General features: G+C 53.9%; 2 protein-coding genes across 2 annotated transcripts in view; one reads left to right on the plus strand and one right to left on the minus strand.

The window, feature by feature from the left end:
• Rsph14 (radial spoke head 14 homolog (Chlamydomonas)) overlaps nucleotides 1-25,859 on the minus strand; it is an 82,565-nt gene that overhangs the window by 24,441 nt on the left and 32,265 nt on the right. The window lies entirely within an intron of this gene.
• The window catches only part of Gnaz (guanine nucleotide binding protein (G protein), alpha z polypeptide), a gene marked incomplete at its 5' end in the record, with an annotated part of 53,083 nt that overhangs the window by 14,981 nt on the left and 12,243 nt on the right, over nucleotides 1-25,859 (plus strand). The window contains 1 exon segment of the mRNA XM_005396367.2: nucleotides 7,715-8,903. Coding sequence (XP_005396424.1) covers nucleotides 8,181-8,903 — 723 coding nt within the window.

Consider the following 25,859-nt stretch of genomic DNA (forward strand, 5'->3'; position numbering starts at 1 on the left):
CAGGTGGAACTGAGCCAGGGAGGGGATGACCCACTTCTCCGAGACAACAGGTGGCCTTGGGTCTGAGGACAAGGGGTGCAGTGTTCATATCATAGTGGAAGAGCCCCATTGCCAGGGCGTCCTAGCAGAGAGGGTCGTTGTGCCCATGCTTGCTGTGCAACCCATCTGTGTCCCCAGGAGGCAGCAGGAACAGAGCCCAGCCCCTCCTCGGAGCAGGGGGCTGGGCAGCCACCAGACCATACGAGGTAGCCTGAGGCCACAGCTTCGAGCAATGCTAACCCTTCCTTTGAGGAGCATGATCCTTTGTATTTCTTTTGCAATCCATTTCCTTCCAGGAGAAAATCCCAGTTTCGTGCCCGTGTGGTCCTCACACCCTGCAGCAGGTGATAATCCCCGTTGTTTAAGAAACAGCAAGTGGCCTCACCCGGGCCTTGTGCAGACACCAGTCCCTGGCTAGCAGCAAAAGAAGTTGCTTCACACTGTTGTATATTTCAGATTACTTCTGTCTGTGGTGAGTGACTGGCTTGCCATTTAAAGTCAGGATGTGAAGCTTTTTTTTTTTTTTTTTTTAAGAACAGTTATTTAAGTAAAAAGAGGAGTCCATTTAAAGAAAAGCATTGGGTAAATAACAGCAGGTGATACCCAGATATTGCCAGGTAAGTCTGTGGTGTGCAGGTGGAGGAGGTGGGGGGCAGAGGTCTTAGCGTATAGATTCTCAGCTAAGTGACTCTGAGAAATTTGCCTCTTCTCTTTAAACTTAGGCTTCTATATCTGTAAAGTTGTAGCCACTTCCCAGGCCTGTGCATACAGGAGATGACACATGTGTGAGCACAGGCAGGTGCCCTAGCAGCAGGAGCAAACAAATGGAGCATGGAGGTGCAACTGTTCCCCGAGCATAGCCAGTCACAGGCCTGTGAACCCAGCGTCCCTGAGCATGCTGTAGACCTGGAAAGCACTGCTGGATTACAGCAGGAATCCAAGGTTTTCTCCCCAGTCCTGCTATGCCTGGCTTCCTTGGGACAGACATTCCCCAGAGCCCAGCCCACAGCTGTCCCTGTTCAAGAGCACATGGAGAAACAGCTTCATGAAGGGTCTGCCAAAATGCTGGACTGTGACCAAACATTACAGGGATGCTTGTGGGTCAAGACTGCCATAAAGACCAGGCTAGAAAGGCAGAACCCACAGTCATGGAGCCCTAGCATTCATGATACCCGCTTCATCCTGGGGCAGAGGCTGGGTGACAGGGAAGGGAAGTTAGAACTGGCAGAAGAGCTGGGCAACACAAAGGACACCTGGGTCCTCAGAGACCACCAAGGAACTTCCACAGTAAAGGACCTTGCGGGTCCAGACCAGGCTCGGGCTGCATTCTGGGGCAAGAGAGGAACACGCAGTATGTCAGCTGAAAGCAGAGACCACGGGACCAGTAGACCAGGCATAAAAGGGCAATGGAAAATGTTTCCTTATTAAGAGGGAAGGAAACTGATTATCAGTGGTAGCCACAGGCACAGGCTCTTCCGGACCTTCAGTTTCTAAAATAGAGCCTCTGTGCAAGCTGCCGTGGGTATGGCAGTTCCAGAGAGTGAGGGAGCGGGCCCACTCAAGCTCAGTTCTGCAGGCTGACACTACACTGTCCTGAGAGACCTAGAAAGCACCTCCCAGCCACTGAGTCAGGCAGCCCGAGGCCAGCGGTGTGTGAACCGCTCACGTGCCTTGAGTATAGGTCTCAGGAACCACGAATGCATTCTCCTGCTAATCTCTGCAAATTGTGAGACTTGGGCTGGCTGCGGGGCTGGGGCCTTCCCCAGTTTGCCTGACATCCTTGTGTAAGAAAGGGCCTGTGGTCACGAACACCAGTGAGTTCAGTTAGCAATCACCAGGCCAACCTCCCTTACCCGTTCCAGATCACCACAGAGCGGCCATTGGTGCCAGGGTGGAGCTGGCAGGTGAAAGGGCTGCTGTTGCCAGGGCAGAAGGCATCTGAGCAAACTGGGGTGGGGGACAGGCGGTGCTGAGTCATAGCCTCACTCAGCTGAGCGCCTGAGCAGCTCAGCATTCGTATTCCACAGGGAGCTCTAGCGAAGGACTAGGGGCAGCTAGACATAGGCAGTCCCAAGACAACTGTCACGAGGTGGAAAGGACTCATTGGTGGGTGAGTGGGTGACTTCTGCTCCCACCCCCAGGCATAGAACCCAGACACTGCTGATCCCCGCACTAGAGCTCAACACACTTCAGGCCAGGGCCTTGGCTGAGGGGTACGGGACAGTGGGAATTCTCAAGGATTCAGAGTATGTGATTATCTGGGGAGAACTGTAGACCCGTTGGTTTGCCGGTATACCCTGCCTCTGCTTTGCTAGCCACTCGTCAGCAGGCACTGCCTATTGCACAGCCAGTATCTCTTGGAGCTACCTGCCGAGTCTGCCTCCCCAGCCCTTGCCCACATTGCCACTTCTCAACCAGACATCAGTGTGCAGGAGCCTCCCCAACTGTAGCCTCAGTCCAGCACCCAGAGGGGTGCAGATTACGGCTTCCCGTGCCCAAACCCTGACAGGTGACCTCAACACTAGGTCTTCTTCTCGTCCCTTAGACTAGCCAGGCACATTCCCACCTTTCCAGCAGGGCCTTCATCCTCAGATGCGTGCTTGTCTGTGTGCATCACCACCTATTCATAGCCATCTCTCTCCTTTTGGGAGGCTGGCCCCACCCACCTTTGCAGACTTGCAGTCTGCCCTTTCCGCCCATTACCCTTGTTGTCTGGAGCTCCATGTGTATCATAAAATTCAGCACCTCTGTCATCTGTGTACCATCTGTGGTCTGACTCCTGCTGTCCCTACCTGAGCAGACTTGGAGATTGGGTCTTTGTTTGCCTTATTCAGGAGGGCCATGCCCCACCTCTATCAAATGCCCAGCTCAAATCCACAGCTCAGTAAGTAAATATGAGATTACAGAGTCTCTGGCCCCTCTTCCCCTTGCCCCACACCCCTCCAGTACACCACAGTTGGTCTCCGTGGCCACTTCTGCTTTCATATACAGCACAGAACTGTGGGCAGACACACAATTGCACTCGTACACATGCAGCTGCACACAGACACATTCAAGCAGGTCCACACACAGGTAGAATGGGCATGGACCTGCACAAGTGGCTTAAAACCCTTCAGTGGCTTCATCTCTCGATAAAGGAAGATCAAGGCCCCAACCCGGCTTCTTTCCTGCGCTGCCTTTTCCTCCCGCATGGTACACCTCTCCTCTCTATGTGCCTAGCCACTCTGCCCTCCCTTCAGTTCTGTAGTCACCACAGTTCATCACTGCTGTCCCCATGACACACACCCCATGACATACACTGCAGGCCCTTTGTACAAGCTCCTCCTTTGCCCGTCCTGCTCTTTCCCTTGCCTACTCCTCTGCTATTTCCAGCTATGCCTGGTGGCACTGTGGCAGGGGGTCATAGTGTGACTGAATGAGCAGTTTCTGGGCCAGGGAACAATGTGGTCATCCAACTCTTAGCCTGTGGGCTGAATTTCATCAGGTTGCATTCTGGGATATGAAGAGTCCCTTGAAGTCCAGTAAAGCTCCAGGTTAGACTCAGAGAGAAGATTGGCAGGAGCCTGGTATGAGATAGAAGAAGCCAGGCCTCAGACTGGGGAGGACTGTGTTAAGGTCCCATTGGACTGAGGCCAGGCTCCTGCTCACAGGCTTTTCTGCATCCATGCACAGTCTCATCCTGCATCAGCTGCACCGCATCACGCTCACATCCCCCAAATGTGGCCAGGCCCCACAGAGCTGCGGGGAGGACTCTGGGGAGGGGCTTCAGCTTGTTTGGTTCTGGTGATCTGAAGGAAGAGGTTGCCTCAAGCAGGAAACCTCCCCGTGTTGTGACTGTTGGCTGCTGCTCTCTACAGGTCCTGTTATGCACAGTTGCTGCCTGGCTACAATTTTCCTTTTATTTTCTCCATTTCCCTGTGGCTGCCCGTACACACTGATCAGGAACCATATGCCTGCCCCTTGGCTTGGGGCTTCCACACAGCAGCACTTCAGGCCGCAGTATGCCTGCCCACTGTCCCCACCCTGCTCTCCTGATTCCCAGAAGCCCAGTTTCTCAGTGCTGGAGTGGTGGAGCACATAATTCCTGAAGCACAAATCACTGTGCTCACACAGAGAAGCTTTTCATCCTGCCGCATAGGGCTAAAGGCGGGGTGGGTACAGTTCACTGTCCTTAGGACCTGATGCTGTATGCTGCCAGGGCAAAACAGGACAGACTACATGGGCAACAGAGGGAGCTAGGGGTTGGAGGGGCTGTGGAACCCCGTGCAAGGCTAATGCAGGCACCCCACCCACACAAACCCCCTCAGCCCATAGAACTAGAGCCCCTGAGAGGTTGTTGGTCATCACCAGAGAGCAGGATCAGCAAGGGTTTACCTCTCTTCCGTACACATGGCCTCCATGCTTTTAAGGAAATCGTACTCTAGCAGGAAAGAGCGCAGAAAGGGAGGGCATGGGGCCGAGAGGTGCTGTCAGCAGAAGGGAGGGGGCACCCTGCTGGGAGGGGAGGTGCTGCGCGTGAGCTGACCTGTGAAGAGCAGGCAGTTCCAGTACAGAAGCCAAGCAAAAGCCACCACAGACGGGAGCCACCTGAGGAGAGCTGGGTGATGGAGCAAGTCTTGCAGAGAACAGCCTGTGCCAGACCTAGTGAGCTCCCCAGGCCACATTGCTAGGGGGGTCAGAGATGTCGGGTGGGGCCCTGAGGCAGGGTGCCATTGTGCACTGCCAGGAAGCGGTCAGTGTCTTAGTCTTTTTAGGTGTCACTCTGCACCCATGGCAGAAGTCTGCTCCACCCAACATCCAGAAGTTACAGCTCTGGGGTTCCTATGTCACCTGCCTGGAATACACCATGTCCCAACAATGGGGTCACTGCAAGGTGTCCCAAGGCAGCTAGAAGCCTGCTTTTGAGGTGGTAGCAAACAACTTGTTTTCTAGATGATCTCTGCCTTTGGTGCTGACCAGCTAAAGGAAGGTTAGTCATTTAAAGCCTGACTGTACCTCAGATTTTAAAACACTGAATTAAGAAAAATGGTGATGGCAGGGGACACCCTGAGCTGGCCCTCTCAGAAGAACAGCATCAGCAAACATGCAGAAATAGTTGCAAGGAGAGCCCCAGTGCTCCTGGCAGCTGCTCAGAAGTCTCCCTGGAAAGATAGCCCACAAAGCAGGCTGAAGGTTATATATTCCTTTCCACCCGCAGGGCCATTGGTCCTCAGCAGGGATGTAAGAAGAGCCGTGGGTCCCTTGACCTGTGCGTGCTAACAGTCTATGTCAGAGACGGGCAAGCCCCAGGTGTGATGAGAGGCGGAGCCTTGTCAATGCCATGACATCTATTTACAAGTCTTTTTCCCTAACAAAAGTTCACTGAGGGATGTACAAGAGATAGTATAAAACGCAAACAAGACACTTGCCTAGGATTCCACAACAAGAATTCATTACTATTTGGAAAGTAGCTCCTAGACCTTTGTTTACACAGTATATGCACACATATACTACAGGTGTTGCTTATGCATCATCCCTAAGCAGGTGATCCTGGGGCATCTACTGTGTTCGAGGATGGTACATCTCAAGGCTTCCGTTCTCAGACATAATTTCAGCCTCATTGGGAGCAGGCTAAATGGCCCTGTAATCACTGCATTGTCAGCAGAGATGCTGCGAGGGTGTTCACTGGCACACTCTTTCATGGCTGCCTGGTGGGTACAACTGCAGAGAAGTGGGAAAGTTCCTGCTAAAGGCTAGCTGTGTGCTGAGCACTGCTCTGTTTGGAAGGGGCGATGCCAGCAAAACCCTGCTTGTCCAGCACTTCTGGTCCAGGAAAGAGGTGGCATCAACACACAAGGTCATGCAGGTCACACGTTAGCTGAAGGTTACTGTAGAGGCAGCAGTGAGGAGAGGACAACACAAGGTATGAGACCCAGCTGAGAAGGCAAAAAAGAGGGTAGAGGGTGATGCTTACAGTGATAGGGACAGTGGGGTAGTAACAGCTAATGGCACATACCTGCAGTGTAGCAGGCTCTATGCTAGATGTATTACTCTTCACAGATACCAGTGACCAGTGAGGGACAAGCTCAGAGACATAGAGTAATATCCCCAAGGCCACATAGCTGGTGATGGGTAAGGGGATACCTAGCCAAAGGTCCTGTGGAGGATGAGACTCATACCCTCGGAGTGGTGGAGCAACATCAAAGGGAGAAAAAGAACAGAAGAGGATGGGAGGTCACAGCCACAAGGAGGGCAGAGCCTTGGGCCAGGGAAAGAGCAGGCACCCGGGGGCCTGGTTCAGAGCAGGATCACTGGGACTAGAGGTAGAAAGTCTTTAAGAGACATGGGCAGGGTAGAGTGAAGCATGGCTGACAAGTGGGAAGGCAGAGTGCCATTTTCTGAGGCCCCTGGAGCAGAGCAAGTGGAGAGGTTGGGGGAGGTTGAATTTCAGATGTTGCTCATGCCCAGAAGTGGAGACAAGAGAGGCCCTTGGCTGCCAGGTTCAGTTTGTCCTGAGCCTAGTGATGCCATGGTGGGAAGGGGGTGTTAGAAGGGTGAACATTGGCCGTGGCAGGGTGACTAGCAGACAGGCCAGGGGAGGGAAGGCAAGAGGTGTACCTATGGTAGGCACCATCCTGGGCTCTCAGGGCAGAAGCCTGAGCTCCCTGCTGGAAGGGGGTTGGCGGGTCTTAGGGTTGGCCCGGGGTGCACCTCTTCCCTTGCCAGTCAGCAAGTGGTATGAAGAAATCTAGATCCTACTGCTCAGGCTCAGCTAGGGTCAATGAAAGATTTGACCAGAGACTGGGGAGGCCTCTGTATAGTCCTCCCTAGCCTGGACTCAGTGCTTCCTGTTGGGAGTTGTCCAGTGTCTCCTGCCTTCCTGGATAAACTTCACCATAGCACCTGTTGTGTAGGCGCTGTCTTCCTGCTGCCCCCATCCCCTGCCTCAGCTGTCTGTGCCCATTCCTCAAGACCCAAGCCCAGCTGCTGTGTACTCAGGCACCCCTTCGTGTTCCCCAGCCTGTGACCTCCACCTTGCTTGGGTTCCTGTCCATCTGCTTCCTCTGTGGTTGGCCCCACAGAATGCCTTCATGGGAAGGCAGAGGCTGGCCACCTTCCTAGTGTACCTTATGCCCCATGACAGCAAAGGTGACCTAACTCCTGCAGGAAGCAGTGAGAGCCTAAGAGACACCCAGTTATCCTAGGCCTGGGGTTGGAGGTACTGGGGCTCTCCAGGCAAGGCCACAGCCAAGGCCCCACTGTAAAAAAGTGTAGGGGCTAAACTCCATCAGGGCCCTCGAGTATTAAGGCACAGGATGCATCATAGTGGGGTCACATAGTTGAACCCCAGCAAGATGCAAAGGTTCAGGAAGGGTAAGGTCAGCCAGATCCAGGAAGCCAGGAGGGGTGGCAGATGTGAGTGTAGCATGAGGACAGGCAGGCGAAGGCCTTGCATACTTCCCTTCCTGCTGTCTTGCGCACCTGGCTTCAGCTAAACTGCCTGGCCGGGAGGGCAGTAAGTGGGCATCAGCCAGCCTGTTTGTTTTGCTGTCCTAACTCTGCAGCACTCCAGAGGAGCAGGGAGTTGATGGATCGTTCCCGCTTTTTCTGAGGCCCAGTCAGCTGCTCCCTTTCCCCATCCTCTCTGAGGTGGGGCCAGAGCAGCAGGCGGCTCACACTGTTCTCTGTTTGGCAGGTAAAGGGCCGGATGCACGGCTGGGAGCCCGAGGCAGGGGGGCCACAGGGAGCACTGGGCCCTCCAGCCGTGCCTAGCAGCATCGCCACAGCAACCAGCAACCAGACGGCAGCAGCCTAGGCAGACGCAAGCGGACGGCTTCCCACCGTGACCGAGGACAGGGAATGACTACGGCAAATCAGGCCACGCAGCTGACAAGGGAGGTGGAGTGTCAGTAGAGGGGAGGGTGCGGCCACCACCCCACTGCTTGAAGCGCCATGCCAGCTAGAGAAGAGGCACTGGGGCAGGGGCTGCAGGGTGGCACGGCCTTGCCCCCCAGCCAGCACTGAGCACTCCCAGGACAGCTGACTTGTCTGCTGCACGCACCGGCCCACATTTCAGCATCCCTCACTGAGGCCATCCCTGCTCAGTGGTGAGGGAGAAGCACCCACCTGTGCTGTACATCTGGGCCTGCCGCTGCCGGACCATGGGATGTCGGCAAAGCTCAGAGGAGAAAGAGGCGGCTCGGAGGTCCCGGAGAATCGACCGCCACCTGCGCTCAGAGAGCCAGCGGCAGCGCCGTGAGATCAAGCTGCTCCTGCTGGGAACCAGCAACTCAGGCAAGAGCACCATTGTCAAGCAGATGAAGATCATCCACAGTGGTGGCTTCAACCTGGAGGCCTGCAAGGAGTATAAGCCCCTCATCATCTACAACGCCATCGACTCGCTGACTCGCATCATCCGGGCCCTGGCCGCCCTCAAGATCGACTTCCACAACCCTGACCGCGCCTATGATGCTGTGCAGCTCTTTGCGTTGACAGGGCCCGCTGAGAGCAAGGGCGAGATCACACCCGAGCTGCTGGGTGTCATGCGGCGGCTGTGGGCCGATCCTGGGGCACAGGCCTGCTTTGGCCGCTCCAGTGAGTACCACCTAGAGGACAATGCAGCCTACTATTTGAACGACCTTGAGCGCATTGCAGCACCTGACTACATCCCCACTGTTGAGGATATTTTGCGCTCCCGGGACATGACCACAGGTATCGTGGAGAATAAGTTCACCTTCAAGGAGCTCACCTTCAAGATGGTGGATGTGGGTGGGCAGAGGTCAGAGCGAAAAAAGTGGATCCACTGCTTCGAGGGTGTCACAGCCATCATTTTCTGTGTGGAGCTTAGTGGCTACGACCTGAAGCTCTACGAGGATAACCAGACGGTGAGTGAGGCCCAGGTTTCCACTGCTTATTCCTGCTGTCCTGGGAAGCAGGTGGACTTGCATGGGCAGGGAGAGGTCACAGTCAGGAAAACTGGGACTGAGCCTGGTGCAGCTATCCGGTATCTACCATCGACTCCTGTGAGATGAGGAGATAGCCCTTGTGCTATACTCAGAAAACACTGTGGGACGTGGCTGGTGTTATGGGAACAGCAGGATCTCAGGGTCAGTTCTGCTAGAACATCAATCCCAGATTGTTGGGCCTCATTGGTCCCCTAGAAGACCAGCTCTTTGGGGCTACCCTCGTCTGGGGAGGCTGATTTTGACCTAGATGACTATGCTTTGACAGGCTCTTGGGGCTCTGCCACGCCCAAGTGACCCCATATTCCTGGGCTCCATGGAAGGCGGCCTGGCTCACCGCCCCATCAGGTATAGCCACCCTCCCTTCAGCTGCAGATGGCAATGCTCTTGTGGCGCTTACTGGCCCTGTGTTCCCTGGCCTTCCCCACCTCAGTGCAGTGAAGCGATCAGGCCCGTACCTGAAGCTTTCAGGCTACGGAGGCCACAGGATAAGAGAGGACAAGGCCTGGCCAGGTATTATTCTTGGTCCACATGGCAGTTTGGCAAATCCATGCAGCTCCTTCCGGCACTGGAGCTATAGGTCTGATGAACAACAGCCACCCGCAAAACCCCCTCTCAGTCCCCAGAGTCCAGTTAAATATAATCTCATGGTACCAGGACCTGGGCTTGGGGTTCTCAGGGTCGCAACTCAGTAAGTGGATTAGCTAGGGCAGGCATGAGGATTCAGTGGAGCCCTTGGCTTGGGCTGTGAACAACTATGTGGGAAAGAGGGACCAGAGGCATGAGTGGGATAGGGATGGCCAAAGAGAGACCTAGGCCCAAAGCGAAGCTGGTGAGGTGGGGGTTTGAGGAGGGGAATTACTCAAAAACCAGACAGCAGAGGCAGGCCCCTGGCAAAGAGATGGTGGGCAGCATGTTCTAGCCCAAACAAGGTAGACGGCCTGATACACAAGGTACCTGCAGCCTCCCCAGGCACCCAGGAGCAGCAGACAGGTGGTGGACACACTGGGACTATCCTTGCAGACCTTTTATGCTAGGCAGGAGCACTGAGAAAAGACCCTGAGCCTGGTACTGTGGGGGAGTGGGGACAAACAGGAAGTCCCCTAAGGAGTATGTGCTCTGAGCTCAGAGGAAAACAGTGATGCTGGTAGAGGCATCTGGTAGAAAGGGAACCTCTACCTGACAAGGGCCCAGCCTCCACAGTTTGAAGAACTGGCCTCTGGAGTTGGTGGCAAGGATGGAGCTTTCTCCTTCACCCTGTCTTGTTAAAGCATGTGGCAGCTGTGTTCTTTGGGTTCACCTGAGGTTTCTAACTTAAGGCATGTGGCCCCAAGAGAGTCTGTGGAAGGCTCCAGAGTGTGGCCACAGTGCTGAGTGCCTGAGTGTCCTCTGGGAGTGGGTCTGTGGCCCTTCATCAAGCAGCTGTGGAGGCAGGACGCAGGTCTTCTTCCTTTCATGTGTCTGGGTTCTTCCCTAGAACTGTGCCCAGGTATTATGATGACTGCAGTGGGTGGAGTGATAATTCAGAGATGCTGTGGTCCACCCTTCTCTCAGGCTGTCTCTCTGCGAATGAGTTGCCTTCAGGGTTCTAGCCCCTCTTACTCGGCTCCCTGCCTCCTCTTCAGCACTTTGTATGGTTCTGGATAGGACTGACCTCCCATCGGATGAGCGAGGTCAGGCTCCCTTGGCAAGGCGTTACTGAGAGCAGAGCACTTTGGGTTGACCAGGTTGTGAGACAAAGTGAATTACCTGGGCTGGGCCCAGAGGTCCATATCATGGCAGATCTGCTGACCACACCACAGTTACCAGTCATACTGGCCCAGGTGATTGGCTCTCACTGTGTCTGTCCACTTCTGTGCCTGGAGCTGACAAGAAGTGGCTCTTCATCAGGCAGCCTTCTAGGTCTGGATCCCAGGGATGCCTCATCTGTCATCTCCAGGGTAGGCATGGTGAGTTCCCTCAGTGCCAGGCTTGACTCCTGGATCCATCCTTTTCAGACTGTACCTGTAGGTGTGCCAGGCCCCAAAGGCAGAAAGTTTCATGGAAGGCTTTTGTTATCATCCCATTCTCTGAACCAGTCAGTAAGAAGGCAGCCTAATAGTTCTCAAAGACAGGCCCAAGGCTATACCTTTGCCTGCTTCTTGCCACTACTTTGCTGCCTCTCTGTTGTCTCTGCTCTGGCCATCAGCAGCTTGTTTTGCTCCCATAACTTTCGTTCAGCATCACGCTCAGGACCTTCCTGTTTCCCTACCCCATCCTCCTGTCCTTCAGGACTCGTTCCAGTGATGCCTCCTTGCGAGGCCAATCCCTGACCTCAGCCCAGTAAACTGCACACTCTTCCACTGAGTGTTCATCACTGGGTGGGTCGCAGCTCATATGTGAGGAAGCTCCTAAGAACAGACTCGGTGGGGCCCTGTGGGGTTTCCAGCTCTAGTTTTCTCCCAGCCTTCTCCCCGTGGGGATCACTTTGAGGGCCTGCACTCGCCTCCTAGAGGAACCAAGCTCTAAGGTTTTCAAGGCATTATCTAAAGTGGCGGGCACAGGTGGGGGCTGGCAGCTGGGCTTGCACACCCCCACCACCCTAGTTTCTGCAGCCCTGAAGAAGTGATTATTCACCAGAAAAGGAAATTCTTGATGAGAAACCCAAGTGAGGCTGGAAATTCACTGGATTCCAAATGGTTCTGACCTTTCATGCTCCACCAGTAATATCTGGGGATGAAAAACAAACAGGCTGCTGAGGAAAGACAATACCCACCCGTGATTCCTCCTGGGGTGGTGCCGGCAGTGAGTGCTGCCCGCCTCTCCCTCCAGTCAGGCCAGGGCCAGTGCTGGCACAGAGGCTAAGACAGGCCTGCCACCGTCCGCCCTTTCCTCCTGGAATGCCTGAACTGTCCTCACAGCCCTGGCTAAAACAAATCAGCCAAGAAAAGGCCATACTAATTTTTGCAAAAGTTAAATGATCCTCAGGGCCAGGTGCCAAGGCTCTAGATACCGCTTATCCAGAGCCCTCTTCCCTGCTCAGCTACAAGGCCTCATCTTCTTTCTGACAAAGGCTTGCGGTACCCCTGCCCCCATGCCTGGCAAAGGAGCCATAGCCCCCACCCCACCTCAGCCCGCCTGCTGGCTTCTGCGTCAGCACGTTGCCAAGGAGAGCGTCAGCATCTCTGGGCTCCTGGGTGTGAGGACTGCAGCAAGTGCAGGGCAGCACCTTGGAGGCAAGGGGAGATGGATTCCAGGGCATCCATGGACCATGGCAACACGCACGTATGAGGAGCCATGCCAGCTCTTGGCCACAATTTCTACTCCTGCCCCAAAGAGGATTTGATAGGTGCTAGGGCCTGTTCCCCTTGCAATCCTGGCAGGCATGGCAATTCCAGAGCCATCTGAGCTTCTAGAGCCCCACTTGGTACACGCCGAGATGGTATCAGAGGCTAAAACACAGCCCAGTGACTTACAGGGCTTTCTCTCATGCACCATCCTGACCAATCCTGTGGAACAGAAGCACTTCTTATTTCTGTCGCAGACGGCACAAAGGCCAGGTGCAGGGTGGCAGTAGATGATTTCCCACCCCACCATACCCTCCTACATGAGGACATGCCCTGAAAGCTGTGAGGACCCCATGGGCTGCTCACTCAGTCCAACCCAAGGCAGAAGCTCTGCCCCTTCTCTATAGTGAATTCACAAACGCTCAGTTGACAGAAACAGGTCGCTTTGTGGCCTCAAGAGAAGCGTGGACAAGAGAAATTGAGATACCTGCACCCAGCAGCCCTTGTGGAATAATGAGCACAGCTGTGACCAGTGGGACTAGTCTTTACTCCCTTATCAAAGGCATCAGGGGGACCCAAAACATACTTGCTGGGAGTCCAGGGGAAGTGTGGGGAAGCAGGTGCCTACCACCCAACTCTGTCCCTGCAGATTAGCTAATGGACTCTGCTGGATGCTTAATGGAGGGATCCTTCAAAAGGGACAGATTAAACGGCTTGGTTGTAAAGTGTCAAATATTCTCATGTGGAAACCCACAGGGAGCTTGCTGCCCGTTTCCCAGCAGAGCTGTCAGCATTCCCAGCCCTGTGACAGGTTCATTGTGTGCCCGCTGTGGGCCTGCTGTGGGCCTGCTGTGCAGGCGCAGGGCCCTGGCTAGGGGCCGTGCATGATCATGAGCCAAGTTTTAATATTTGCACAAGGAGCTTGGGGAATGGGGGACAGTCACACCGGCACATCCACTATTTAATTTCTATAAACCCTCATCCCAAGAACACCTGCTCCCTTCTCTAGAGCCAACAGACACAATTCTCAGAAGTGATTCATTTTGCTTTCACCTGGGGGAAGAGGGGGCCAGTTGGGCCTCACGAGTGGGCTGGGCCACAAGCTTCACTGTGGAAGGGCTGATGTCCCTGCTGCCATATATCCAAGGGACAGCTGGTCAACATATGTCAGAAAAGGGATGGGTGGAACATAGAGATGTTGCCTTTGAGGGGGCAAGTTCTATAGGTGGTGAGTACTACAGCAGCCACACACCAGGCTGGTGGCTTCTGCCCAGCTCTACACAATGGCCCTTGTCCTGCTCTCAGCCTCCTGAGCAGCCTCTCCCACCCTTGGACAGGTCAGCAGCCCAAGCACAGCCTGAGAGCACCAACCTGTACTGTGGGCAGGACCCCATCGCAGCAGGCATTCAGTGCTTAGGGTCCCAAGCAGGCTGGCTTCCACCCTTCTATGGGGGTACTCCACAAGTGTTGGTCTTTAAGAGAGGTACATGCCATTGAGAAAGGGGTGGCCAGGGGCAGCCCTGTAAATAGGATGCTAGTACTGTGGTTTTTAGTCTGAAAAGGGAACTTGTTTTAGTGCTTTAAAAATGGTACTTAAGCAGCTATGTCATAAAATGAGGCACTAAGGGAGATGCAAGGTGTTTATAGTAAAACGTCTCTCACCTGTTGATAATGGAGCTGGTTATATCCGACCAAAGAAGGAGATTACAAATGGGATACAGCCAGGCAGGGACAGTTCCCTTCGCCAGCATACACAGACTTCATCTTGGACTTAAAAATACTTTAGTAACTGGGCGTGGTGACGCATGCCTGTAATCCCAGCACTCAGGAGGCTGAGACAGGATCGTTGGAAGTTCAAGACCAGCCTGGGCTGCAAAGTGAGCTCAAGACCAGCCTGAACTGCATAGTGAGACCCTGTCTCAAAAAAACAAAAAACAAAAAAAAAACCCTTAGGGATCCTGAACAAGCAGCTTTGCAGATGAGGCTGAATTTGCATCACAGAGCCTCAGACTGAGTGTCTGGCTCTCAGGAAGCACCCAATACTGCCCCCTGGGGATTCCAGAGATCCCCTCTTAACTACCAGGTGCATATCCTATGAAGTGCAAAGGTGCTCCGCTGGGACTCTTGGTATAGACTAGTTCTACCCTGATGGCTGCCATGTGGCCAGCCTCCCTTCAGAAAGAATGGAGAGTATCCCAGTAGGGCTCAGGAGACTGAGTGGCCATCTGCCCTGGCCCCATCCCCCACCCATTCAGTGGCAGGATGACAGAGTGCTGTGATGCAGCATGTCCCCACTTTGCCTCCTGCTCTAGATCCAGTCCAGAGCATAGCTTCAGTAACAGTGGCTAGTGCTGAGAATTGTGCCAGAGAGGTGAACCACCAACCTGCCAGGAGTTCACTACTCTCATTTGGGCACTGATCTCCCAGCTGCTCCTTCTCATCTTTCGTTGTACCCAGCCCATGTGCAGTTTGTCTGTGACATCCACAAATCACTGAGACCCTGGGACAGCAGAGACCTCCTGGGCCAGAGCCAGAGATGGGGCCAGGCCAACAGAGGTTTGTGTTTCTAAGGACTGGACAGCAGAGATACAACTTGGCGAGGTTCCACAGAGGTGGGAGACAGAAAGGGCCTGACTGGCAGGTACAGAGTAAGGAAGCGGGGCTTAGCTAGCTACACCATCTCCCTGGACAGCGTACTTTTCACCGGATATACAGGCATAGCAGCACCACTCCTGCCGCAGAAGTGCTGCCAGCACTTGTGAACAGCCTCTACCACCACCTCAATGCAGGCTCTCCAGCCCAAATCTGGTTCACACCTGAGTGGGCCTTGGGCTGCTCTGAGCCTGTGTCCCTGATCAGTGAATAGTGGGGTACTGCTCACCCAGGAGCCTGGGCTTCACATCTGACTCTAATCCGTGAAAGGCAGAGGGTGGGGATATGTGGAGAAGGGGGCACAACCTGGCCCAAGGTCCATTTTACTTGCCAACCGGTATTTCAGATCCTTGAGCTGGGAACTCCTTCCTTCTACTCCCAGGGGGTACATAGCCACAGAGGCCCCTCCCACTAGCAGCTCCTTCCATTCTTCCTTTCCTGTCACACTGGGAGCGTCCCAGGGCAGGGCCATTCCTTAGTGCTCTTTCCACAGTGGCTTCTTGCTCTTGGTAGGGCCTTAGTGGAGTAAAACGTGGGCTCTGGGCTTGGATGCCTGCCACTCACTATGCCTCCCTGCCCCCTACACCAGCTACACCTGCGTGGTGTGACTTCGGGTTCCTAAAATGGCTTTTTTTTTTAATCCGTCCCTCTCTCCTCATCCTTGTGAACCTGGCTCTGTTATTTAGCACATGCATCAGTTGTTCTTCCATGATGGTCAGTCACCTGCCATGCCACTAGAGACCACTCTCCCACCCCCATACACAGGCTGTCACTAAACACAGCTGTGCAGCAGCTGGGACACTGGGCCCCATCATGCCATCTTTTTCACCAAGCTGAATCTTCCACATGCCTTGGCAGAATCTACATATCGATGACCATTCTTGGATCTCAGACTGGTGACCCTACCAAGACAGGAGGTCTCCAGGTGGGCCTCAGGTGGGGAAGGGGAACCTCCTTATAGCTTGACTGGGCTCGGCCTCTTGCCCTAGTGCTGATAAACTTCAAGGAGGGAGAGCAAGTACCTTCCCTCAGTGCTTGCCTCTTGCAGAAAGAGGTGCACAGACCCAAGATAGGCATTAGCAGTGGCAGAATCTCCCTCTCCATGCCAGTCCACAGGGGCCCGGGGGGGGAAGGCGGAGCTGGCTCATACCAGCTCTCAAGAGCCAATTTTTCAATCTTTAAGAAGATTGTGAGCAGTCTGACATCATATTAATTGCATAAAATCATCCAAGTGGCAGTAATTACACCACGGAAATTGGCAAACACTACAAATCTGTCTGACTCCCCCCACTCCAAGCCAGTTGTTAAACATTTACCAGCATGCCACAGGCCGTGCATCCTCAACCCTAGGTCAGGCTGAGTTATCTGTGAATCACTGGATCCACAGTTTGCACCTTTCTGAAGAGCAAAACAGTATCTGTCTCTCCTCTGTGGTTCCTCAGGAATTCCCAAGTCTGGCCCACCCACCACATGTGTTATATGTGTTCTCATTCATCCCCTCAGAGAGGAGTGATTTTCCATAGTGGCTCCACACTTATCCTGACCCCCACTCCTGCTTTCCAGGGACAGATTTCAAACAATACCACTGCACAGAGAAGCAGCCTCAGTATTCTATCTCGCCTTTGTCATCAGCTAACATGATGGCATCTACTCAAACAGGGGGATCCTCTCCATCTCAAAGAAAACCCCATGCTACTCACTCAGGAGGGTCACACGTAATATGTGCAGGTCCTGGCCCTAAGAAGCTCACAGTCCAGGGACAGAGTTGTGTCTTTCCTCTCCTAAGAACAGCTGGGGACAGCATTGAGCAGCCCTTGGAGGACCTGAGGACCTCATCTACATCAGAGACTAGCTTGCAGAATGGAAGAGGGCCCACACACTGGGAGCCCGGCCTGAGTGGATTGGGACAAAGGGACAAAGGTGATCTGATCTGGACCTTATAGAATCCAACCAAGGGCTGTGGGGCACTGTTGAAGAAGGGCCAAGGGAACTGTTTGGGAACCATGGAGAACATAGTACTGTGCACAGCACCTTGTAGAGAAAGCTGAGGTATCAGATACCCTGCATTTGGGGTCAAGGAAGGACCATGCTGGCCAAAGTCCCAGATACTATATGCAGTCCCTAGCACGGCCTGAGGGGATGGCACTGCCCACACTGTGACTGTGGAGCTGGGGCTGACCTAGGTCTCCCTCCCCAGTCTGCACTTTTCACCCACCAGGTGATAGCACTGGATACTCATAAAGATGCCCCTTTCCCAGTTGTACCAAGAGCTTCAAGGTGGAATTGCTTCCCACTCCCATCCGTTCAGTCTGCCTGGGACAGCAGGTAATTAATTTCCTGAGCGCATTAGCTCTGCTTGTTACGCACACGTCAGAACAGCTCTGGGTTTTAAGACACAGATTATTATTGTTTTAAGGGATTTGTGTAATCCAAGAACTGAAAAACAAGTTTTCCACTTATCAGGAACAGACTCCAGGGTGGAGGCTGGGAGATCTGGAGGCCTAACTGACTTGGAGAGCTCCGGATCACCAGGGTAGGTGTTGGAGATCTGCCGCCCAGGGGGAATTCCTTGACTGGCCTTGAACAGGAGAGTAGGTAGGGATGAGGACAGGGCACTTACATCTTTTTATGCTAATAGGGTTCAGGGCCCTCTTCACCCATCTCAGGTTCTCCAGGCCCATGGGCTCTTCCCATCTGATTTCTGGAGGGATTTGAAAGACAGCCAGGGTTGGGCTGGGGATTTAGCTCAGCTGCACAGCGCCTGCCTGGCAAACGCAAGGCCTGAGTTCAATTCGAGGTATGAGGGGGAGGGGCAGCCAGGGGAGGAGCCCCAGTGTTGCTTGGGTAGAGTGAAAGGTGCTTCTCCTTCCTACATGTGGCTCTGAACTGAACAGGGGACAAGTCCAGATGGCCAGGACCTGGGCTGATACCCTAATCCAATCTTCAGTGCACATTTTGGTGAATGCCTCCTCAGTCCTGCACTTCCTCTAATTTCATTAATAGTAAAACCGCAGTCAGCCCAGGGCCCTGGGCCTCATGTCCTGAGGTTCCCTGCTGAGGCCAGTCTAGGGCTGTAACCCCACACACATTTTCCTAGACTGTAGAGACCCCAGGAGAAATTCAACAGCGTCTAACCCAGGACACTTACAGCCTCTGGGGCAGTTCAACCCAGCCACAAGTTAGCATAGACAAATCCTCTCCCCATAGGGCCACGGGCCTCGCCCAAACAATGAACAGTTAAGAGCTGGAAAACTTGTGACCTGCTCAACATGCCCCAAGAGCCATAGGCTCTGGTTTTTTGCGTCCTGGGACTCCAGAACTTTGAAAGAGCACCTTGGAAATGCTGACCAAGGCAGTCTGTGGTTATTAGGTGGGAAGCCATACCCAGCAGAGGAGACTACTGCACCTTATGACTCTGCATTCAGTACTTCAGGGATCAAGGCACGTACGCTTCTCTGAGCCTCATCTCCCCATGGGTGGGGCCACAGCACCCTAGAGAACACAGTGCAGGGTCCTATGTGGCCTCTGGTCCTGGCTGGGCCTCAGCGTGGATGAACTTGTCCAGCTTTGTTTGGACAAGTTCACTTGGCTGTGAAGTGGGAATGGCTGTGGCACAAGTTAGAAGAGGTGTTTGTAGAAGAAATGGACAGAAAGCTTGTAAAGGGAGGGCCGTTTCTTCGACCCTTCTGTGGTCACAACCCACTTGAAGCCTCAGCATAGAAGGACTCAGTGCCTGTCTGCTCTTACCTGTGCCTACACTTGGCCCCACAGAGCCCAGACCCTGAGCATGGCACGGTGACAGAGAAAAGCGCCAGGCTTAGGGTTTAGACCCTGCCAGCCTCTCAGCCCCAGTGCCCTCACCCATGAAACAAGTGCCCCTCCCTGGTTTGGGGTAGCTGGGAAGACTACAGGAATTGTTCCAGGCAAGCAGGTAACCTGGTCCTCTCAAGAGATTGCTATGAGCCTACATAGCATGAGGCCCAGCAAGGCCAGTCCATGTGCTTCAAACTGCCCCCAGGTCCCAGAGGGCAGACCCTTCCCACAGACCTGCCCTGGGCTGCCTAGAGCCAGGCTGCAAGTGCTATTAGGACCTGGGATCACAGAAAACCAAAGACTCCCAGGGAATGGGGCAGTGCTTACTGGGCAGGCATTCAGGGCTGGGCCTGTAACACTGTTCTCTGACATCCATAGCCAGCAGGCTGGCCTTTTGTATCTCAGCTGTCTGCTAGGACCTGGCAGCAGGGGTGGAGTAGGGGCATAGCTCAGAACAAAGAAGCTGTGGCACCACTGGCCATGCTGCAGGGTGAGTTCCTCCAGGATGTCCCAATGCCTTGGCTGAAGTAGTGGGACCCATTGAGGGCAGGAGGCCTTTACTAGGCAGTGAAGAATCCACTGGGGCTGGAGGACTAACTGACTCCCACGCTCCTCTCAGAGCCTCAGCCTCTAGCATCTGCCTTGAAAGTACCTGCACCCTGGGGCACCAAGGAACACTGTAGCCCAGCTTGGAATCAGCAGGACCAAGGCTGTGGCCTGTTGACCGGCCTGGCCTCTGGACCTACCCTTTCCCCCAGTGTCAAGGCAACCCCAGCTGTCTGCCTTCCACAGCTCAGAAGTCCTAGCAGGGGCCCTCAGAGCACAGATCCTGCCAGGGCTCCTCTCCAAGACTACCTAGGCTCTGGCTACCCCAGGCCACTCCTTGTGCCAGCACTGTCCTTGGTGCATGTTAGGCTCCTTGCCTGGAATTTGGCCCAGCCTGGCTTGTACCCTGTCCTGGGAGAATGGGCGTACACAGCCATAGATGCTGCAGGTAAGCACCAGAATGGAGATGGGGTGGAATATTTAGGGATCTCTCCCCAGGAAGCAGTGATGCCTGAAGTTTAAGAGCATCCCCCTAGTGAAGAGAGCTTAGGAACCTGCCTGGAAATGGAGCAAAGAGAGCTCAAAAAGTGCTGGCGAGAGTGCCATCAGCTGCTGGGAACCATGTGAGCCTGGCACGTGTCCATGACAATATTGATACCTCATAAGGGGTGCTCTGCTACCTTGTCTGTTTTCTAAATTTCTGTGGCCTTTACAGTGCTCCAGAAGGTGGCAACCTGCAGTGCAGACATGGTGGCACTGATTCTTAAGCTTTGATCACTGTCCAAAATGCTTCATTACAAAATGTCTTTAGAGTTGACCCTGGCACCTCTCCCACTGAGACCTAAAGAGGACAGGAAACAGCCCAGGAGTTCTCGACTGGGGGTCACTCCAGGCATGAAGGCTGCTACTGTTGTGAGGGTTGGAAGTGGCAATATCATGCACCAGCTGCCCTATCTGATGTCTGGGCTACTTTTGCACATCTGATGACCAGGTTTATGAGCTGGAGATGCAGAAATAATTTTCTGTCCTAAAACAGCTGCTCAGGAGAGGCAGGAAACCGTGTCCTCCTTAGTGCTTTCATCCTGCCACTGCTTGCAACAGTTCCTCAAAAAGGACTGCTGAGGCTGAGGTCTTCTAGCCCATTGGTCCTCCCACCCTGGTGGGTCCTGCTTTCTGGAAAGTATACAGCCACCAGCCTCAACCTCAGGACAGGTGCTGGAGCCAGAGCAGCCATTCTCAGGATCCACACCCCTTGTGGGGCAGTGCCTAGGAGCCAGGGAGTAAATCTCATCCAGGTTGCGTGGCTGCATAAGCACACATGTACATTCTTTCCAGGGGAGATTGTGTCACTTCATCTGGGTTTCAGACAGAACCTGAGCTTACTCTAGCCTTCTGCTTCCTGCAAGCAGAGATGCTGGGTTAGCGTAGTAATACCCAAGTACTTTTCTTTTTCTAAGTAAATTTTGAGCCTTGCTGAAAGCTGTCTTACCGATCATGAGCACCAGTTGCCCACTGGGTGGGGAGGTCTCTCCTCCTTACCCCAGTTTTTCATGTCCATCACAGGGATGGACCAGGGCCTGCTGCAGTGCTTTTACAAGCATTGGCACCTACAGATGTGTGCTGGAGCACAGCCCCAGTAGCCAGGAGTGCAAAGCACGCAACTTGCTAAACAGTGCTAGGCAAGGTGCTGAGCTGTAGGTCCGAGGGGGTCTTGTGGAGCTGCACTAGGAGGCCCTTCACACACAGCAGTTTCCTTGTGCAAGCCTGTGTCTGTGTTGACGCCTCCAGTCTACAAGGCACCTGCATCCTGCTGTCTGTTAATTTCCTGTCAGTGACTGACAGCAGGGGGACTAAGATCAAGCCAGCAAGGTTTAACACAGAAGCAAATAGGAGATGGTTCTCATTTCAGCTAAAGCAAACACAGACTGAGACTTCAGAAGAGGCAGCTCCACCCTGTAGGCTGGGCACACTTGTGAGCTGGAGCAGGACCCAAGCCCAAGCTTTATCCCACAGTGCTGCCAATATTCTGAGTGTGAAATGGGGGAGCAGAACTCAAGGGCTTCAGGCCCATTCAGGCAAGTGCTCCCAGCATTTTGTGGGTATTTGTTGTCCCAGAACTGGGAGTCTTGAGTGTTCCTAAATCACCCTCACTGAGTACATGGTGCACACTGCCATGTTACACCTACCCTGGGGCTCTGCCTTCCCCAGGACTTTGACCAACACCTGTTGGAACAGGAAGGTCTCATTAGGCTTGAAGATCCTGCTAGTCATTGATTCTGAGGTCCAGTGACAACAAAAAACAATGAAGTGTGGGATGCTGGGCTTATGCTGAGAAGCCACTGCCACCTGCATGCAGACTTAACATGGCGTAGTGTCTTGTGGCTGCACTCAGACTCTTAGAAAACCCTGCCAGGTGGTTGAAACTCCTGCTGGGATATGAGGAAGTGCTCTGGGTACAACTCTATCTCTAGCTCATACTGAAGCTCAAAGGTGGGTAGGACCCAGGCCTGGCAGAGGTCCCAGGGTTGTCATGTGGCCACCACTGTCCATCTGGAGTGCCCAGGTCTGGGTTGGCCCAACAGCACAGCTCTAGGTCCTTATGCAGCTCCTGGGGCCTTAGGGAAATTCCTGAGGCTCAGAGCTGTGGAGATTGGGGGTATCGGGTATTGGTGACAGGATAAACGGAAACTGAAGGTCGTGGACACGAGCATGCCAGTGCCCTGCAGACACAGCTGCTAAGCCCCTGGCTGGGCAGGGAGTATCCCCCCACCATGCAGAAGAAGAAATGTGGGTTCCTAGAACCTATTGCCTAGGTGGCAAAAGCAGAAATCACCTGACCTGCAAGTCCCACCATCACCTCCTGACAAAGACCCTCAGCTGTTTCCTCCCAGGGGACTGCACAGGGTTGAGAAGCAGTCTCTGTTGTTGTCACTTAGAATCACCCTATTCCCCACTCCATGCTCCGTGCTGTACTGGCAAACAGGAGATGGCCAGAGGCTAAACTGTTGCAGGAGGCAGGAAGTAGCTCTCCACTGTTTCTGGCAGGTTTAGAACAAGGCTTTCCAGACTATTAGGGCCTGAGTTACAGCTTTCCCCGCAGCCTGTTATCTTGTTTAAATAGCCCTTGCTGTTTGAAGTGGCAAGCCTGCCCCATCCGGCTGTTACTGTGAGCATTGCATTGTCACTGGGCATAGTTGGAGAGGTGGGGGCACAGGTAAGCAGAGGCTCTGACTTGTGCACTTGATTGGAACACATCCCTACCCAGCCCCCAGCCCAGGAAGTCCCATCTGTCACTGCCCAAGGCCTACAGGGCTGAGTGCCTTGTAAAATGGATGAGTCTCCTTCCCTGTCTAAGCAGCTGCTCAGCAACCTACCCTGACTCAGTAGATGGGCTGGGAGAAGAGAAGGTAACGGTAGGAGGCGTCAGATGAGGCATGAGAGAAACAGTGGCCCTGAAGGAAGAATAAGGGCCCCGTGAACACCGGAAGCCTGGAAATGTCTGAGTTTATAAGATGCAGCCACCAAGTTGCTAATCCTTCTGTATCGCTCTCTAATCTCCATTGGCACCGGTGGGTTCTGTGGATTCCAGGCTATCTGCTTGCAGGCGGAGTAACAGCTGGGGTTTGGGGAGCAAGAACCAGGCAGCCGGGCCATACAGTATTCTAGCAAGTAGCACATGAAACCCACTGAAGGGGGTGCAGCAGCAGAGTTCAGTTCTGGGGCCTCTGTGCACAGAACCCCAATATACTAAACCACAGAAATAAAATCCAAGGCTTCACCTGCCAAGATATAGGATCAGATAGTTCCTGATCGTTTTAAAACCAGAACACCTGGTTATCAAATGCCTTTTCAGTCTGTTCTGCCAGATTGACCCACTGGAAGGTGAAGCTATGGTGAAGAAGGATGCAGTCACTGGGAGGCCAGGCTAGGGCCAGGCATGCTGCACAGTAGGGAGGCCAAGGCCTAGCCACCTTCACAGCCTCCCTTGGGTGCCTGTCACCTGCCCCAGCCACACCTTAAGCGTCCTTACCCTAGTCAGACCACTTGTGGGATGGGACATACATGCCAGTGCTGCTATGCTAGACCCCAAAACATACCGTCTGGCCCTCCCTGCCATGTGCCCCACGTTGAGGAGAGCAATCCCTGTGCCTTTTATGTTCACGGGCAGATGACTGACAATAACAGGAACAGGGTTCAGTGGTGCTAAAAGCAGCTCAGTGAATGAAAGGGTTGAGGTCATGATGAGGAAGGACTTTAGAAGCAGGAACCAGCTATGTGAACCCAGAGAAAGAGCAGTCCACACAGAAGGACAGCGTTGGCAAAGGCCCCCAGGCCAAGAGGCCATGTGGCTGGGGCAGGAGGTGGGGAGATGTAGGGATCATTCGGTCAGCAACACAATCATCTGGAGGCCTTACACAGGAAGAGTGGTCACAGAATACATGCAGGAATGTAGGTCCTAGCAAAAGACGACCTTGGGCCGGAGATGTAGCTCGGCATGGTGCCTGCCTGGCAAGCGTAAGGTCCTGAGTTCAACTCCTGGTACCCCGCTTCAAAAAAAACAAGAGATGACCTTGGCAGAGACAAACTCCTGAGTATCATGAAGATGCATACACAGGTAGAGCTCACAGCCTGACAGTATTCCTTTTCTATGCCCTACTTCATGGGCTGTACTCAGCTTGGGTGCCTTCTCATCCCCAGAGCCCAGCCCAGACATCGCCCCCTATGCTACCTGCCATCTAGCGTGTACAGTGTAGCATGTGTGGTGCTAGCTACTCCTTGGGTTCCCTCTGCTTTGCTGGGCAGCTGCTGGCACGTGCATCCCTCTGTGAAACTCAGTGTGCAGTGGGGAGTGTGCCTCGTTCCTCTCCGTCCCTCAGAGCGGGGGAGTACTTTGCATGCAGCAGGAGCTTTGGAACTAGCAGTGCCCATTTGGGGTCCAGAGAAAAGATGCTTGGAGGTCACCAAGATACCTGGGGAGGATGGGCTTTAATCTCAGCCCTGAGCCCCGTATCCTCTTAGGAAGAGCAATGTCTTTGTGAGGCCTGGTTAGCACCCAGTGGGTGGGTAGGAGATGCTGGGCTCCAGCTTCCTCGTTACTGCCTGTTGACCATGTCTCTATTGTGATTCATTTCACATTTGCCAAAAATAACTGATGTCTCACAGCTAATAGAACCCAAGGCTCTGAGGTAAGGTGCAGTTCAAGGAGAACCAAGGCAGCCTACAGTGGGCCTGATCACAAAAGGTGTTGGCAGCCCTGCTGGTAGAGGGAGGCTCAGAATGGGCTACTGTGCCTTGCTAAGAGACCAGCTGCTGCCCTTCCAGGCTGTCCCCCACCTACCACCTCAGGGGCCCTAAAACTAAAGTGAGCCAGGGAGGAGGGGTCAAATCAAAGATGGGTAGACACTGAGCTAAGTGGGGGCCTTCCCAAGGGGACATGAGAACAGAGGTAGCCAGCTGTTGGACATGCATCCCATCCCTCCTCTGCTTGGGAAGCCCCCGATCCTGTGGCTGGATCAGGAAGCCCAAGAATAAGGCAGGATATGGCGCTAGGAACCATGGAGTGGCTGGGATTGCTGGTAGTGAGGCATAACGGAAATGGAGGCCCTAAGCTGAAGTGGTGGGACCCGGAAAAGCCCTCCACGTAGGCAGGGCCGTGTCTGTTCTGCCTCAGCATCCTGAGCACCCACCAAACCACAGGGACAGCGGAGTGCTGGGGATTCAAGGGCCAGGCTTGGAGCATAGGTGAGCTGTCCCGAGGGAGAATACCCCACAGTGAGAAGGTGGTCGGGAGCTCTTCCCTCCCCACAGCCTCATGTTTTCGTGCTAGCCACTAGCACAATCCTTTGTGTACTCTCCCTGCGGACTAGTTTCAGGGTCAGTCAGGCTTACAAAGTCATTAGCCTCATTAATCCAATTCTCCAGTCCGTCAAGGCAGCATTTAGGTTGGCAGGAGAAAGAGTGAAGCACTAACCAGATTGGACTGCAGGTGACCCCAGGCATCCAGTTTGTCCCTAGATACCTCCCAACTCCTGAGGTCAGAAGTAGGGTGGGGGGACCAGCCTGAGGGTGATTTGGGGTGCTTGGGGCTCTCCTAGGGACTAGAGTAGTGAGTAAGCAGAGAGACCTCATTTCGAGACCTGTCAGGTGGTGGTGTTGCAAAGACTCCCATCGTGGCTTCCTCTCCTGAGACTGAGCCACTCATGCTTCACCACAGTGAACAGAGGTGGAAGGCATCATGGCAGCGCACACATAATGAGAGAAGCCAAGGTGAAAGTAGCCAGAGTGCCAAGGCTGAGACGTGCCCTGGAACTCTGTTCAGTGCTTCTTCAGTAACGAAGATGCCTTTCAGGGCTCTTCTTACTGGGAGGCCCACCCCACCCACAGGTGGGGCACCACAAAGGTTAGTACAAAGCATGCCGGGAGAGCCAGGTCTCCCCAGCCGGCAGAGGCCCTGTCCCACCACCGCAAGTGATGGAGGAGTAGACAGTGGGCTAGGAACGTGCTGTCGCACAAGGACCAGCAGCTTACTCCTGCCTTTGGTCTGTGTTGCTGTGAGACTCAGGGTGGAGGCATCCTTCCCAGTTGTCATGGAAACAGCAGT

This window comes from Chinchilla lanigera, unplaced genomic scaffold, assembly GCF_000276665.1.
Source record: "Chinchilla lanigera isolate Chin_1 unplaced genomic scaffold, ChiLan1.0 scaffold00054, whole genome shotgun sequence".
Taxonomy (NCBI): domain Eukaryota; kingdom Metazoa; phylum Chordata; class Mammalia; order Rodentia; family Chinchillidae; genus Chinchilla; species Chinchilla lanigera.